Source organism: Lithobates pipiens, unplaced genomic scaffold (genome assembly GCF_037356315.1).
Source record: "Lithobates pipiens isolate NorthernLeopardFrog02 unplaced genomic scaffold, aLitPip1_a1.2 Scaffold_18, whole genome shotgun sequence".
NCBI classification, from domain to species: Eukaryota; Metazoa; Chordata; class Amphibia; order Anura; family Ranidae; genus Lithobates; species Lithobates pipiens.
Genome location: NW_027507758.1, coordinates 82,702,428 through 82,719,404, shown reverse-complemented (window position 1 = coordinate 82,719,404; position 16,977 = coordinate 82,702,428). Strand labels below are relative to the sequence as shown.

Here is a 16,977-nt window from a genome sequence, read left to right as displayed (position 1 = left end):
ACCCATAGGTGAAGCACAGCCAAACGAGCTCAGGCTTGACTTCTCCTTTAAGACCAAATCGGAGATGAGCTGCATCCACTTTCCCCAGTGGGTCACTTTCTTGGCCCTCCTATGTTGCCCGTTAAATGACTGTTTGGGTCTAGTTAGCACAATCGCTTATTTACTTAGGTGAAAAAAACACTTGATTTTTCTTTTTTTACAGAAGGAGGTTTGTCACACACGTGGAATGAAAAATACAGTTCGCCTCAGAAGACTCCCACCTGGAAAGGAGGAAATAGTCCTTCTGCTGATGTGGTTAGTATCTAGGGGTTCCTACCTGTCTGCACACTCTTTAGATTGACACCAGATTTTCTACTCCCTGTCAGATAGCAATGAGTGTCATCAAAATGTTTGTAACTTATTTTTAGTGTCTGAAATATTGGGGCAGATGTACACTATAAAACAGTTTGGTCAGCAAAGGACAGTTTGTGACTGGTTTATGTTGTACTGGGTGTGTGTCATCAATACCTCAGGTAAATACAGGGAGGATTTTGCAGGACTTGGATTGTTTCCTGGAAACTCTGGTGTAGCATGGCAGCCATAGTCCAGGTTGGCTAACCACTGTTCTTAAAGTAGAACTAAAGGCAACGTTTTTTTTTTTTTTTTTCTTTCATTTTGGATAGAGTAATGGAGGGTTATAACCCCTGTCAGTTTTTGTTTGCCAGCTGTTTGCTTCCTGTCCCATTGCCAATACAGGAAGTGAAAAGAAATCCTCCAAAGTTGGAGAATCCCAGGGTGTCACCATAACTAGTGTCTCAGTTGGTAGATTTCGCCTCTATTCCTGTTCTGCTGACAACCTAAAATTAGGGACTGTCTTTCACTTTCACTCTTGGTGATAACGGTAAATGAGACAGAGGGCGAATCTCCTAAACAAGAAAACAGACAGTAAAAACCCGACAGGTGCTCTAATCCCTCTCTACTGTATCCAAATATGTAAAAAAAAAAAAAAAGTGTTTGCCTTTTAGTTATACACGAATTGTCTGCATTGTTTTAACATGCGCGTTCAAGTTCCATGCAATTTATACAGTGTCTTCAGTAGCATTCAATCCAAAGAAAGCAAATCATATGGAGCGTGAAGTCTGTGACTGTTAACTGTTTTATATATATATATATATATAAAGCAGAGGCCATAGGGAATAAAATGGTGGCTGTTGCATTTTTTTAATAAGTCACACGGTATTCGCGCAGTAATTTTTCAAACGCAGTTTTTTTGTTTTGTTTTTTGGTTTAAAAAAAAAAAAACTTTCATGAATTAAAAAAAAAAAAAATAAACACTAAAGTTTACCCAATTTTGTTTTGTATAATGTGAAGGATGATACAGAGTAAATGGATACCTAAAATGTCACGCTTTAAAATTGCACCCACTCATGGTATGGTGCCAAACCTTGGTACTTAAAAAATCTCCATATGCTACACTTTAACTTTTTTTTTACAGGTTACCCATTTAGAGTTCGAGGTCTTGCACTAGAATTATTGCTCTTGTTCTAATGTTCAGCGATAACTCACGTGTGACTTAAACATCGTTTACATATGCAATCTAGATATGCACTCTTTTGCATGCGTTGTTTCCCCACTTCCCTTTTTAAAAATTTTTTTTTCTTTTATCACTTTTATTCCTATTACAAATAATGTAAACATCCCTTGTAATAGGAATAGGGCATGACACGTCCTCTTTATAGCGAGATATAGAGTCGCTCTCACATCTCTCCTCTACGCTGGAAAGCCTGAGAGAAAAAAAACTCTTGGCTTGTTCTTTATCTTACATCACGGGACACAGAGCAGCCATAATAATTACTATGTGGGTTATATGCCACCTATAGGTAAATGGACACTGGCAGATCAATCAAACAGGAAGCCCTCCCCTATATAACCCCTTCTACATGGGAAGTGCCTCAATTTTTATTTTTATTTTTTGCCAGTGTCTGTAAGGTGGTGGTCACTGATGTGATACATGTGCTATTGGAGCATACTTGGTGGTCTGGATGTTTCTAGTAAGAACCATGGACTTCAATCGGATCCATTTGAAAAAACTGTCAGCCAAAATGGATAGTACCTTAGCCTCATTGGATAGGAGAGAATATTCCTCGATTTTTGCCTGTAATGCAGCCTTACGGCGCTAGACCTTGCGTAATGGAACCCTGTGCAGTATTTGTTCTGACCAAGGTGCTTTCCTGCTGGGTGCTATACAGGTCCGGGGGAGTGGACCTCACATTAAGGGGTCCCTGAAGGTCTTATGACAAAGCCCGCCATGATGGGTGAAGGTTGGACTCATGTTATGTTCAGAGTCCTGCAGCAGGAATGTTAAGTCCTGCATTTTTGCAGTTTCTCTTTAAAAAAAAAGAAAAATCTGACTGTCTGATCTTCTCTCCGTGGCCACTGGGGGGCAGTGTGCTCTTAAACATGATCTGTGTACTTCTTAGGAGAGTGGGCTGCTGTTTCTCCTAGAGACGCTAGAGTGCGCAGGCTCGCTCAGTATGGACTATTTCTATATAGGCAGGAAGTGGAGGGCTGGCCATGTTTACTATGTGGACAGCAGCTTCAGTGCCTCTTGAGACATAACAGCAGCCCATGGATACTAATGAAGGGTGAGATTTACAATGGGAAAAATGTGTGGCCAGACAAGTCATGATTATATACTGCATACTTTCTGCTTAATCCGGCAGTCCTGTACAACTGTAAGTTGATACACTTCTATGTGGGTATCTGTGCCCTGTAAGGTGTTGTCTTCAAAATAATGTGCATTTGGAGCTTACTTTTAGGCTGCTCTGAAGCAGAAAAAAGGCTGGGATGCATATGTGCTTGGCTAATCCTGGAAAACTAGTATGGGGCCAATTGCAGTTGGGCAGGTGCAGCATAGGATACATGCTTGCAAACTTTAATTGCATGTTTGAATAAACACGTTTTACATAGATACATGTGGCATAAGCACATGTTTGAAAGAACGTGGGCATTGGTGCACTTTAAGCAGTTGTCTCCAGAATAGCATGCATTTGGTCTGTAGGAGCTTAGTTTTTGACTGTTGAAGCAGCATAGAGGCTGCATTGGATGCCTATGTACTTGGCTAATCCTGCAAAACTAGTGTGGGCCCTGGAGCAGTTGACCAGGTGCAGCATACAGTATACATGTTTCATAATGCTTGCTTACTTACATAGGCACATGTTTGCATAGAAACGTGTTTGCTTGAATAAACACAAGCTTGCATAGGCACATGTTTGCAGAGGTGTGTGTTTGCATGGACGTGTGTTGCGTAGACGCAAGTTTTCATAAGCACGTGTTTGCATAAACATGTGTACATAAATGTGTGTGCATGTTGCATAGATTTACGTGTTTGCATGGATACATGTTTGCGTAAGCGCATATTGGCATAGATGCATAATAATCTTTGTTCAGAAAGCAGTCGGTTCCAGTTTTAACTTGGATACATTTCTACGTACAGTCCTACTCCAGGTCTTTTGTAGATGAATATTCTCTGTCTGGGACAGGTGAATCCAAGCATTGGGTTGCCAGAGGACATTGTTCCCGGGTATTGCAGAGCTCAAATTGGTGGTTGATGGTTTGGAATCTGGAGAAGGTGAAACTCTTCCTTTCAGGAGTTTTGAAGATAATGACCACTAGTGCTAGTCTCTCCAGTTGGTTTGAAGGTGACTACAGTTCAGTGAACTTGGTTTCCATAGGAGAGAATACTGCCCTGCAATATCTTGAAACTTTTGGCCAGTACACCTAGCTCTGGATTATTGAACAAATCAGTTGTAGACTCAGTCTAACAATGCCTCTACAATAGCATTCATTAACCACCAGGGTGGCACCAGGAGTTGTATGACTCTGGAAGGTGAACCACGTTCTGACTGGGGCAGAACAGGTGCTGTCTCAGTCACCAGAACATATTCCAGGTATAGAGAAATGACAGGGGATTTCAGTCATCAGTAAATGATGACAAAACCAAGTGGTCCCTGCTTCCTGAGACATTTTTGGCAATCTGCCAATGTTAGGGAACTCTGCAGGTGGATCTACTGGATTCCAAGTGCTGCAACAAGTTGGACAGGTTGTGTCCGTAACGAGAGTCCAACTGGCAATAGGGATAGATGCACTGGTAACACCTTAGGGACCAGTTCTGCATAATTGAATCAGGAGAGTGTTTTGCCTTCTTTTCTAATCCTCAGTTGGCAGGAGTAAGATCGCTGCATAATCTAGAGGTAGTTCAGGTTGTCAGGATTTAATTGAATTGTCAGCAGGGGTAAGGAATTCTGGTTTGTGCTGCCAGCAGATCCCAGAAAGGGCAGGAGGCGTCCAAGTTAACTATTTTTTTCATTGGATCCGCAAGTTAATTGTTCAAGCCTATGGTGAGAGCACTTGCTACCAGGTGTGCGGGGGCATCTTGGGCCATCAGGTATCTGCTCCGGTTTGTAAGGCTACATGGTCTTTGATTCATAGTTTAACCAGATGGATATTGAAGCCACATAAGATACTGCTCTGGCCACAGTATGTTACGGGTGGCAGAATAAGTCCTTCTCAGGTGGTAGTTTCTGTGATTGTGTCTCCCTCCCCTCAGGGACATTGCTTTATGACATCCCACATAGCAATTATCACTGCTCTGTGTCCCGTGATGTATGATAAAGAAAATTTAATTTTTCCCAAGTTCGTCTTTCAGGACAGCCACCTTTGAGAGACCCTGGCTCCTCCCTTCTTAGGAAACACCGCCTTCAATTCCACAATTTAAGTCTCGTCCTCCCTCCGTCCCTCAGTTATGGTGTTTCCTCCGGTGGGGAGACATCGCTAAGGAACCTTAGCTAAATCAGTTGGCGAGAATGAAGCTATCTGGAGTGGAGCTCTGGCCCCGCTCGGCAGTCCGATCGTCTATCGGACTACTTTCGGCAGTCCGGTCAGCTGGGGAGCTGAATTTTCGTACTGACCATACACTCTAAAACTTCGCTTGGGGAAAGCAGGAAGTTTGGGGAGGTCCATCCCTTCGTTTCGCCCAGTGGGGCGCTGCAACGAGACGTCCAAGGTCCCCCTGTTTGCAGTCGGCTTGGAGCTGGAGGCCGGACCCGATGACGGGCGACGTCAGTTCCGGTGGGGGCGGACATCTTCGTTGGATCCGCGCCTTCCGGTTCCGGACGCGGTGCGTGAAAGGGGACCAAGCGTTCGGCTGGTGCGGCCTCTCTTTCTAAAGTTGTACAGGCAGCTGTCGGAGGCACGTTCGCACCACTCTTCCTCATCAGGAGAATGTCAGAGGCAGAGGCTTCAAGAGCTCCTGGGGATAACAGCACCAGCCACTCAAAGGTAAGGGGAACCCTGGGGAGGTGTTCCCTTTATAATCAGTAGCTCCACTGGTGTTTTTCCCCCTTGGTGGTCGGGGGGAAGGGCAGTGCGTCTGGGATGCTGGTGGTGGTTGATCCTGGGGGGGGGGGCACTCCCGGTGGTCCTCTAAATAGCGCTGGTGTTTCTTTTCCTTTTTAAATCTTATGCTGCTCTCTCTTTTTTATTTCTGCTTTTCAGAAAGCCACGAGCAAGTCCCCCCATGGTTCTAGGAAGAAGTGTCCTTCATGTAGAACCTCTATGGGGGATTCCTGGTCCAAGGCACTGTGTAGAGTGCATTGAGGGGTTGGTTAGGGAGCAGGCAGCAGAACAGGGTGCAGATCTGGCGGCTTCTGTGAAGGAACTCTCTAGTACTTTCCAGTCCTTCAAAACACTTTTTTCTAGTTTTCAGTGGCCTCAGGCCCAGAACACCCCTCCACCAGCGCAGCAGAGTGTACCACCTAGCCCAGTGGATGTTCCTCCCACGGGTGGAGAGAATCCAGGGGGCTCCAGAGAGGAAGTTGAGGAAGAGGTTGACAGTGTCGTCTCAGACTCCCAAGGGGAATCTGACGATGAGGGTTTGGATGGGGAATCCAATAGAACCTCACGGTATAAACTTTCCCTGGAAGAAGTGGATGAGCTCTTGGGAGATATTCATACCACTTTAGGCATACAAGAGGAAAAGAAGGCATTGTCACTCCATGATCAGATGTACAAAGGCATGGGGGAACAGAAAAAGCGCGTGTTCCCGGTGCATGACGTCTTGATCGATGCCATCAGGAAGGAATTGCAGGATCCCGAAAGGAAACCTTTCTTTTCTGGGGCATTAAAACGAAGATTTCCTTTTGCGGAAGAGGAGGCTCTTGTCTGGAATAAATCTCCCAGGTTAGATGCTGCCTTTTCCCAGGTGTCCAGACATACTGACCTGGCCTTTGAAGACATGGGGGTACTTTCAAACCCTATGGATTGAAGAATGGATTCACTTCTAAAGAAGGCCTGGGATTCATCACAGGGAAATCTTAAGCCGGCCATGGCAGCCACAGTGGTGGCTCGTAATATGGAGTATTGGCTTACCCAGATTAATGCGCACATTGAAGCAGGGACGGCAAAAGAAACTATTCTATCCTCCTTTCCCATGCTGCTTAAGGGGATAGCATAGCTGAATCCGTGTGAATGTCTGCAAGATCCTCGGCTCTGACCAACTCAGCCAGGAGGGCTGAAGACATGGCAGGGGGACAATGCGTCCAAAGCAAAGCTCTGTGGAATCCCTTTTACAGGAGACTTACTGTTTGGGCCAGGTCTTGAAGCAGTGCTAGATCGCACGGCTGATAAGAAAAAGGCCTTTCCCGTTAAGAGGAAATTTGGGGAGCAGTCAAAAAGACTCATCCTCAGAAAAAATTTGAAGCCCCTAGTACTGTTCGACAGAAGAAAAGTTGGGGGCTCAAGGGCAAAGGGCGCGGGGAAGCAATTTTTCGCCCTCCTGAACAGCCCAAAAAGTCTCAATGACAGGGTCACAGTGGGAGGAAGGTTGGGGGCCTTTCTCCCACAGTGGGAGATGATCACCTCCAATCAGTTTGTGTTGGGGATCATCAGAAGAGGCTACCGCTTGGAGTTTTCAGAACTCCCCCCTCAGACTCCTTGTCACCGAGCTGCCAAGATGTGCAGAAAAATCGTCTGCCCTTCTTTCCTCTCTCCAGGAGTTAGAGGAACAGGAAGTAGTAGTACGGGTCCCAGCAGGAGAGAAAGGCAGGGGCTTCTATTCTTACATTTTTGTGGTTCGCAAGCCCTCGGGAAAGTTCAGGCTCATTCTAAACCTACAGCCTCTGAATGTCTCAGTCACCTACAGAAGGTTTCAGATGGATTCAGTTTACTCAGTGAAAGCACTTCTTCCACCAAACTGTTTCATGGCATCGATAGATTTAAAAGATGCATACCTGCATATTCCCATCGCAGAGAGCCACCAGCGTTTCCTCAGGCTGGCAGTGAGAACCTCAGAAGGCGTGCTACACCTGCAGTTCAAAGCACTTCCCTTTTGGGCTATCCTCTTCCCCCCGGATCTTCACCAAAGTGATGGCAGAAGTTCTGGCATTCCTGCGTCTCAGGGGAATCTCGGTGATCGCATATCTCGACGATCTTCTCCTGTTTGCCCCTTCTCAGACGCAGTTGATTTGAGATCTACAGATAGCAAGAGACCTGTTAGTAAGCCTGGGTTGGCTTCTGAACCTGGAGAAATCCAACTTAAATCCTTCCCAGAGGGTCACCTTCCTGGGGTATGTGTTGGACTCAACAGAACAAAAGGTCTTCCTTCCTTTAGAAAAGATCCAAAAGGTAGACAAAGCACTGTTATTTCTCCAGGGCAGCTATCAGATCTCAGTAAGGAAGGTCATGTCGGCATTGGGCTTGCTGACATCTACGCTCCCAGCAGTTCAGTGGGCGGGATTACATTACCGTCCTCTGCAACTATTTATACTGAAGGTTTGGGACCACAGCCAGGGGTCTCTGGATTCTTTGGTTTCGGTTCCAACTCAGGTAGAGAGGTCTCTCTGGTGGTGGAGAAAGGGAGCAAATTTGTCCCAAGGCCTAGAGTGAATTTTACCAATATCCAGGGTGGTCACAACCGATGCGAGCAGCTCAGGTTGGGGTGCACACCTAGACTCCCGTTTGATACAGGGTACCTGGGAGAGGAGGGGGTCGAAGAGATCCTCGAATTGGAGGGAGCTGAGGGCAGTAGATCTGGCTCTCAGGACCTTTCAGAGAGAACTCCGGGGACATCATGTAAAAGTCAGGTCGGACAATTCCTCGGTGGTAGCTTACGTCAACAGACAGGGGGGCACCAGGAGCGAATCCTTATGGGCCCTAGCAAAAGCCATCATTAGGTGGGCCGAAGCAAATGTCCTGTCCCTTTCAGCGATCCACTTGAAAGGAGAGCAAAATCAGGTGGCAGATTTCCTCAGCAGGAGAACACTGAGAGAAGGCAACTGGGTTCTCAAGCAGGAAGTCTTCGAAATGATCACCCAGAGCTGGGGGATTCCTTCGATAGACCTCTTTGCCTCGAGGGAAAACTCGAAGGTAGCCATCTTCTTTTCTATAAATAGGGGGGACGGGGCGTTGGGGGTGGACGCACTAGCACAGAGTTGGGGTTTCTCCAGGTGCTATGCTTTTTCCCCCTCCCGTGCTGATTCCGGCAGTGTTAAGGAAGTTTCAGGTGGAGAATACTACCCTTATTCTAATCGCACCTCACTGGCCCAGGAGGCCGTGGTTCTCCATTCTGAAGGGCCTGTCTGTTGAACCCCCCTGGATTCTCCCAGTCCAGGAAGATCTCCTTTCTCAGGGTCCAATCTGCTGTCCTCAGGTGAAGCGGTGGAACCTTGCAGCTTGTCTTCTGATGAGGAATTGCTGAAGGGCAAGGGCTTCTCAGATCGTTTAGTAGCCACTCTCCTAAACTGCAGGAAAAAGGAAACCCAGACCATTTACTTAAAGGTATGGAGGCGGTTCAATAGCTGGTGCTCAGAGAGCTCCTTCAATGTGCGCAGCTCTGTAGCCATTCTAGAGTTCCTCAAGGCTGGGGCAGATAAAGGTTTAGCCCTTGGAACACTGAAGGGTCAGGTATCAGCTTTAAGCGTGTTTCTGGAAAGGCATCTAGCATCAGACCCTTGGATAATGAGGTTCTTCAAAGCCCTAAGTAGGCAGAGACCTGTTTCAAATTCCCCCTTCCCAGTTTGGGATCGATCTTTAGTTTTACAGTTTCTCACAGGAGAACCTTTTGAGCCGTTGGAATCTTGCTCGTTAAGACTGATCACTCTCAAAACTGTGTTTTTGGTGGCGATCACTACAGCAAGGAGAGTGAACTCGAAGCCCTTTCTGTTAGGGCACCTTTTTTTCAGGTTTTTCCGGACTGTTTGGTTTTTAAGATGGATCCGGCCTTTTTACCTAAGGTAGCCTCTAGTTTTCATAGAGTCCAGGAGATTGTGCTACCTACTTTCTGTTCAAATCCGGTGAGAGAACAGGAACACATCTTTCATAGATTGGATGTTAGAAGATGTGTCCTTCATTATTTAGATTGCACAAGTCAGTTCAGGAAGTCTGATTCACTTTTTGTGTTATTTTCAGGGGCTAGGAAGGGTTCCAAAGCCTCTAGACGTACGATAGCCAGATGGTTAAGGTTAGCCATTGGGCAGGCTTACGTGGCAGGGGGGTTAGAACCCCCAGTTGGGATTAGAGCACACTCAACCAGGGCAGTGGCAACTTCTCAGGCAGAGTGGGCTGGTGCATCTCCCGAACAGATCTATAGAGCTGCAATGTGGTCCAGTTTTTCTAAATTCGTGAAGCACTATAGATTGGATCTTCTGTCAGCCAAAGACCAAGCCTTTGGTCGTAAAGTGCTGCAAGCAGTGGTCCCACCCTAAGGTAATGTGCTTGCTTATCCTCTCTAAGGTGGCTGTCCTGAAAGACGAACTTGGGAAAAACGGAGTTACATACCGGTAACATCCTTTTCCGGGAGTCTTTCAGGACAGCACCGGTTCCCACCCAGGTTTTTTTTTTTTTTTGGAGATCTTCGGGAACTCTTCACATGAGACCGTCAGGTAAGATTAAAAGTTTGTTTGTTTGACGGGTTCTTGTGTCTCCCCAGTTGGCCGGAGGTACTCTGGAAGAACTGAGGGATGGAGGGAGGACGAGACTTAAATTGTGGAATTGAAGGCGGTGTTTCCTAAGAGGGGAGGAGCCAGGGTCTCTTAAAGGTAGCTGTCCTGAAAGACTCCCGGAAAAGGATGTTACCAGGACGTAACTCAGTTTTTCCTACAGCTTACCTGTAAAATTCTTTTCTTGGAGTACATCACAGAACACAGAGGTCCCTCCCCTCTTTTTTGGGATATTCATTGCTTTGCTACAAAACTGAGTTATATAGGGGAAGAATTCCTGTTTGATCTGCCAGTGCCCATTCGCCTATAGGTGGTGTATAACCACATAGTAATTATTATGGCTGCTCTGTGTCCTGTGATGAACTCCAAGAAAAATATTTTATAGGTAAGTTGTAGGAAGAATCCAATGTGCTGGAAGTGACGTCATAGAGATGGCCGGGGAACATCTGGTCCTCAATCAGCTCTATGATAAAACTACTGCCACCGGCGGAGTCATTCTCTAGCTTGCCGATCGCACGGGCAAGGCGATAGAAGCACAGGAGGTGAGGGGACGTCCCCTCTCACCGCCTCTAAAAACAATTAAGCAGCTGAACAGCTGCTATGATTGTTTTTACTTTGAAGGAAATCGCCAGCAGAAAAAAAGATCTCGGGCAGACATAATTCAAATTTCCTGACAGACTCCATGGCAGCCAACGTGTGGGTTTAGTCCCGCCTCCATTACCCTATAGGACGATACTCCCATAAATCTTTGCTCCCTGCCAGAGGCCGTGTTCTTTTTTTTTTTTTTTTTGTCCTCCTCCATAGGACCTAGCATGTGTCTTTTTTTACCCTGAAGACTTGCATTTTTTTCTGCGATTCGGATCAGCCGTGCGACTTGGAGTCGCATATTTCCAATAAGCTCTAGCTACTAGCGGAGTATGGAAAAGGGGCATTTGGAAGAGGCGCTGAAGAGGTGTATTCCTGGTCACTGACAGGTGAAACCACGTGTTAGTCGTGAGCCTAGCTACTAGCAGGTGACTATCGCCCCCCCCCCCAAAGTCCGGCATGTGTTTGGGGACCTACCTCGGATGGTGTCCGTGTACAGGAGTGTTGAGCTTTATGTTGTCCATGGCAGCCATTCTATGTAGTTTTTTCTGTGTGTTTTGTTGTCCTTGCTCTGTCTCTTTTTTTTTTTTTTTTTTTCCCCCATACATCGTTCTGCGGTGTATCTGGCAAGCTGGGCGGCTGGTTTCCTTGTGTTCCAGCCGCCCAGCTTCCTCGTTCGCTGCTTGGTCATTCTGCGCATGCGCGAGACTGGCGCGAGGCCGAGGCTTGGTTTGCGCATGCGCGTTGCGGGCTTCGCGCATGCGCACTAGCGGTTTTTTGGCGTAATTGATGACGTCATTAAGGCGGCAGTTTTAAAAACGGAGGACAGCTTGCAGAGCCTCTGGGATGCTTGTAATTCCTGCAGTGCCATTCCTGAGCCCTGATTTCTTCAGCAATAGGTATGTGTCTATGGGGAAAGGTCAGTTTATCTTTGCTTATCCTGCTGTTCTCTGTGTTTAATTGGGGCTGTTTTATTCCAGCCCTGATGGATCCCTTGGATGCCTCACCGCCTGCTAGTGGCCAGCCCTCTCGTAACAACAGGTACCCTTTTTTTGGGTTACCTCCCGGGGGGGGGGGGACAGTGGAACATTAGGGGATGTTCCGCTAACACTGTTGGTCTCTCCCTTTTTCAGCCCTTCTTGGTCTACTCAACGCCGGAGTTCTCACCGAGGAAGTGGTTCGTCGAAATCCCACCGCCGGCATTCCTCTTCCAGATCCAGACGTCATGATTCTCCTGCGAGATCTAGTCTCCGTAGCCGGGAACCTTCCTGCCCTTCTACAGCTTGCTCAAGTCACGCAGCTGAAGGTTTATGTTGGGGGTGTAGGACGCAGGTTCCTGCTGACAAGTCCCTTTTGTGATGCCTGTTATGTCAAAGCGGCAGGCGAAAGGAGTGACTCAGCTGAAGTCTATGGTTGAAAAATTGGTCAAGGACAGTCTAAAGAAATTTGAAGCCCCCCATTTGTCTCCCATAGAGTCTTCAAGGTCTCCGGGGAGGGATGCCCAGGACACATGGGATTCTTCTCTGCCTAGCCATCCATCTGCGGTCCTCTCAGATAGTGAATCTGAGGAAGAAGAGTCTGGTTCAGGCTTTGATTTTTCCTTGCTTCCTCCTTTGGTCAAAGCCATTAAGGAAACGCTGAACTGGGAAGAGCCGGTAGTGGCTCCGGCGAAGCAAAGGAAGTTTTTTAAGCTACTAAAGAAGGAGCGTATTAGCTTCCCTTTCCTCTGAGTTGGGAGACGTAATCTCGGATGAGTGGAGCAAGGTAGAGAAAAATAATTCTCTTCTATCTAAGATCCAGAGACTTTACCCTTTCAAGGAGGAAGAAGTTAATTTGGAAGCTTCCCCTCTGGTGGATGCGGCAGTAATGAGACTGGTCAGACATGTGACCCTTCCTCTTGAGGACACAGTCTCTTTTAAGGATTCCCTGGACAGGAGAATTGATTCTGACCTGAAGAGGATCTATCTTACGGCTGGCGCATGGCCTGTAAACCAGCTCTGGCCTTAGCGGCTCTGTCTAGAGCGATGGAAGTTTGGTCTGATAGTGTTGATGAGACACTCAGAAACGTCTCAGAAGATCTTGCCAAGGGTTCTCCCATTCAAGAACTAAGGCTGGCTTCGGCTTTCTTGGGGGAGGCCTCGATCGATATTATCCGACTGGTGGCTCGAGTTATGCTCTCTTCTGTAACTGCCAAGCGTGCCCTGTGGCTCTGTCTTTGGCTAGCCGATCCCGCTTCTAAGCAGGTTTGGTGCCGTATTCCCTTTGATGGTTCTTCCCTTTTCGGCAATAAGCTGGATAGTGATATAACTCAGGCCACCGGGGGTAAGTCAGGGTTTCTCCCCCATGATAGGCGGCTGCAGAGTCAAAGGAGATCGTTCCCAAGAAAGCAGGGTCAAGACCGTGCCAGGGAGGCACGCAGTTACAGGCCTGGACGGGAATTCTCCAGATCTTGGAGGTCCAGACAGACATCTCTCAAAAAGTCTGCAAAGGGCAGTTCGATGGGGGGGAAAAGGAGCCTACTAAGTCCTTTTGAGATCGGGCCCGTCCAGGCGGTCCGGGTGGGAGCTCGTTTGTTCCATTTTCGGCATATCTGGGCGGTCTTGATCCAGGATTTTTGGACCGTTAAGACGGTCTCCTTCGGGCACACTTGGTCGTTCAGCAGTGTCCCCAAACTCAAGTGTGTCCCCCACATCCATTCCAAGGTCAGAAGAAAAAAGACAAATTCTTTTAACCTACGTAAAATCTTTGTTGGATCAAGGCGCCGCTATTCCTGTTCCAGACAACCAACGCGGCATGGGAGTGTATTCCCCTCTTTTCCTGGTCCAGAAGAACGGTACGTGGAGACCGGTAATAGACTTGACGCGTCTAAATCGATCCATAAGAAAGGAGAAATTCAAAATGGAAACTCTGTCCACGATCCAACAGTCAGTGCAGCCAGGGGACTGGCTTATCTCAATAGATCTCAAAGACGCCTATTTCCACGTCCCGGTGGCAACAGAGTTTCAACAGTTTCTTTGTTTCTCCGTTGGCCAGCTTAATTTACAGTTTTTCCTGCCTTCCCTTCGGTCTGTCAACCTCCCCTTGCCCATTCTCGAAGGTCCTGCTAGCAGTTGTAGCATTGTTGAGAATCAGGAAAATCCGGATTCATCATTATCTGGACGATTTGCTTCTTCTGGCTCAGGACAGAGATTGTCTCTTGAAACACACAGGGATCAAGTTATCGCAACCCTCAAGGAATTCGGGTGGCTCCTGAATTTAGAGAAAAGCCAGTTAGTTCCTACAGTCTCTCGTGTTCCTCGGTGCTCTTCTCGATATGGCAAAAGGTACCATCTCTCTGCCCGAGGAGAAGGTTGCAGTAGTACGGGACAGGATCTGCCTGGCCCTCTCTTCGTCTCGTCGGCTCTTCAATGCCTAAAGATCATAGGCACCATGGTGTCCACCATACCGATGGTGAAGTGGGCACAGTGGAGGATGCGCCCCTTTCAAATGGGTTTTCTTCGCCAATGGTCGGGAGAGAAGGTCCAGTCCATCGATATTACTCAGACCATGAGAGGTTCCCTCCTCTGGGGGCTTCGTCGGGAGAACCTGTTGCATTGCCACTCCCTTCTTCCAATCAAATGGATCACAGTGACGTCAGATGCCAGCAACAGGGGCTGGGGGGCGCATTGCCTGTCGGAAGTGGCTCAGGGCATTTGGGACTTTCGGGGAGTAGTGTCAAATGTGCTAGAACTACGGGCAGCCTTCCTAGCATTGTTGGCATTTCCGCATCTGATAGTGGGAACATCCTTAGTCCTCAGGCTGGACAATACGACTGCGGTCGCCTACGTAAGGAAGCAAGGGGGCACTAGAAGTCGGTCTCTGCTCCGAGAAGTGGATCCAATAATGCGTTGGGCCCAGAAGAATCTGGCCAACTTGACAGCAGCCTATGTGCCTGGAGTTCTCAACGTCCAAGCGGATTTTCTCACGAGTCCACTTGGACGAGTGGGCCCTTCACGAAGATGTGTTTCAATGGGTTCTATCCCTGGGAATTTCTCCAGAAGTAGATCTCTTCGCCTCCCGTTTCAACAGGAAGGTAATGAGGTTCTACTCTAGGTTCAAGGACCCACAGGCCTACGGGATAGATGCCCTAACAGAACATTGGTGGTTCCGCAAGGCATACGCCTTTCCTCCAATTCCGATTTATTTTTCAGTTTCTGAAGAGACTCAGGTGGGAAAAAGTAGAAGTGTTGGCAATAATTCCGCATTGGCCCAACAGGCCTTGGTTTCTTCTCCTATCCCTCCTCAGTTTTTGGGACCCAGTTCCTCTCCCATCCAGACGGGACCTGCTCTCCTAAGGCTCGATTCTCCACCCATGTCCGGCTCACCTTCATTTGAGGGCCTGGTTCTTGAGAGGGGAAGGCTGGAAGCACTAGGGTGCCCTAAGGAGGCCATTTCTACTCTCTTAAGGGCAAGGAGATGAAGTACTAATAAAGTATATGAACGGATCTGGGCCAAATTTGTATCCTATATGTCTTCCAGAACTAGTTCCTACGTTTTACCTGCAGTTCAAGACGTTTTGGGTTTCTTGCAATTAGGCTTGGACTTACCCTTGTCAGTTAGTTCCCTTCGGGTTCAAGTCTCGGCTATCTCCGCATTTACAGGGATTTCTTGGGCCAAGCATGCCCTTGTCCAACAGTTCTTCAAGGGTGCAGTAAGATTGAGACCCCAGCGAAAACCCATATTCCCTAAATGCAATCTGCCATTAGTTCTGGACTTTTTTTCTCTTTTTAGTAAGGCTCTTTCCATCAGAGAACTCACCTTGAAAACTGCATTCCTGGTGGCGGTCACCTCAGCAAAACGGGTTTCAGAGATTCAGGTTCTAGGAGTCAAAGAACCCTTTCTAACATTTTTTCCGGACAGAGTGGTCCAAGTTCCAATGTTGGGGTCAAACCCCAAGGTCACCTCGGTTTTTCCTGAAAATCTCTCTAGCAACCTTCAGATCCTCGGATTTCTCTGAAGTTTATCCGCTTGATGTTGGTCGCTCATTAAAGCTATATTTGGAGGCTACAGCTCCTTTCCGGCAGTCAGATTTCCTGTTGGTTCTGTTCTGTGGGAAGAACAAGGGCACTAGGGCATCAGTCAGGTCAATTGCGGCATGGATAGTTCAAGCAATCCGATGGGCGTACAGAGAAAAGGGCTTGGCTCCTCAGGCGGTGACAGCGCATTCGACCAGAAGTCTTTCTACCTGGTGGGCGGCCTCTCGCCATGTGGCTCCTGACGTGATATGCAGGGTGGCGTCGTGGTCTTCGATACACACTTTTATGTCTCATTGTGTTGACCCGGCTGCTCTATCCTCAGTTGACTTTGGTGTTAAAGTTTTGTCAGTTGACGGTGTCAAATCTTTGTTTATTCAGCATTTTGCCCACCCGGGTGTGTTTTGGCGAGTTATTTCCCACACGTTGGCTGCCATGGAGTCTGTCAGGAAAACAGAAAAATTATGTCAAAATACTTGCCGTAACTTTCCTTTCCTGATGGACTCCATGGCAGCAGGAGTTCCCTCCCAAATGGCTGGAGTAGGATAGTTACTGAACACGGCCTTTGGCAGGGAGCAAAGATTTATGGGAGTATCGTCCTATAGGGTAATGGAGGCGGGACTAAACCCACACGTTGGCTGCTATGGAGTCCATCGGGAAAGGAAAATTACGGTAAGTATTTTGACATAAATTTTCCGTTATCTCCACTCAGACAAGGATGTCATATGACGGCCTGTGATATGTAATTGGTTAAACACAGGGGAAACCAATAGGGTTGGATTTTCAGTGTTAGATGACTGGATCCCCTTTGCACTGAGATGAATACCTTGTACACGCGGTCGGACATTCTGACGGAAAACGTTGGATCAGATTATATTTCGGGAAAATCCGATCGTGTGTGGGCTCTATCGGACTTTTTCTATTGGAAATTCCGACTGAAAAAATTTGAGAGCAGGATCTCACATTTTCCGACATAAAAATCCGATCTGACTTTTTCCGATCGTTTGTAGAGAATTCCAATCGGACACGTGCCACGCATGCTCATATCAAATTAGGAGACCAAAGCTATTGGCTAGTAGTCTCAACGTAGTCCTGTCGTAACGAACGTCCTCATGTTCCCAACAATCTGATTTTCCGACAACTTTGTCCGACCGTGTGTATGCAACACCAGTTTAGGGCAAAATCAGTCGGAAATAAACAGACGGATTTTGTTGTCGGAATGTGTGTACAAGGCAGAAGAAGGAATGGTCTAAATGCAGCCTTAACAGGAAGACCTATATGAAGTGGGGGGAAGAATGGAGTAGGAAAAGCAGCATAGTCTAAAGAAGCAGAGAATAGGTGCAGGAATGACTGGAAATTTGACTCTAGTCTGGGTGAAGTGGCACAGCAGTCATAGACAGTTATAA

The 16,977-nt window shown here is 47.4% G+C and overlaps 1 protein-coding gene across 3 annotated transcripts in view; it reads left to right on the top strand.

Moving 5' to 3' along the window:
• LIN9 (lin-9 DREAM MuvB core complex component) overlaps window positions 1-16,977 on the top strand; it is an 85,141-nt gene that overhangs the window by 27,074 nt on the left and 41,090 nt on the right. For all 3 annotated transcript variants that reach the window (XM_077485854.1, XM_077485853.1, XM_077485855.1), the window contains exon 3: window positions 203-294. In XM_077485854.1, the coding sequence (XP_077341980.1) occupies window positions 203-294 (92 nt within the window). The remainder of the gene's footprint in view (window positions 1-202; window positions 295-16,977) is intronic.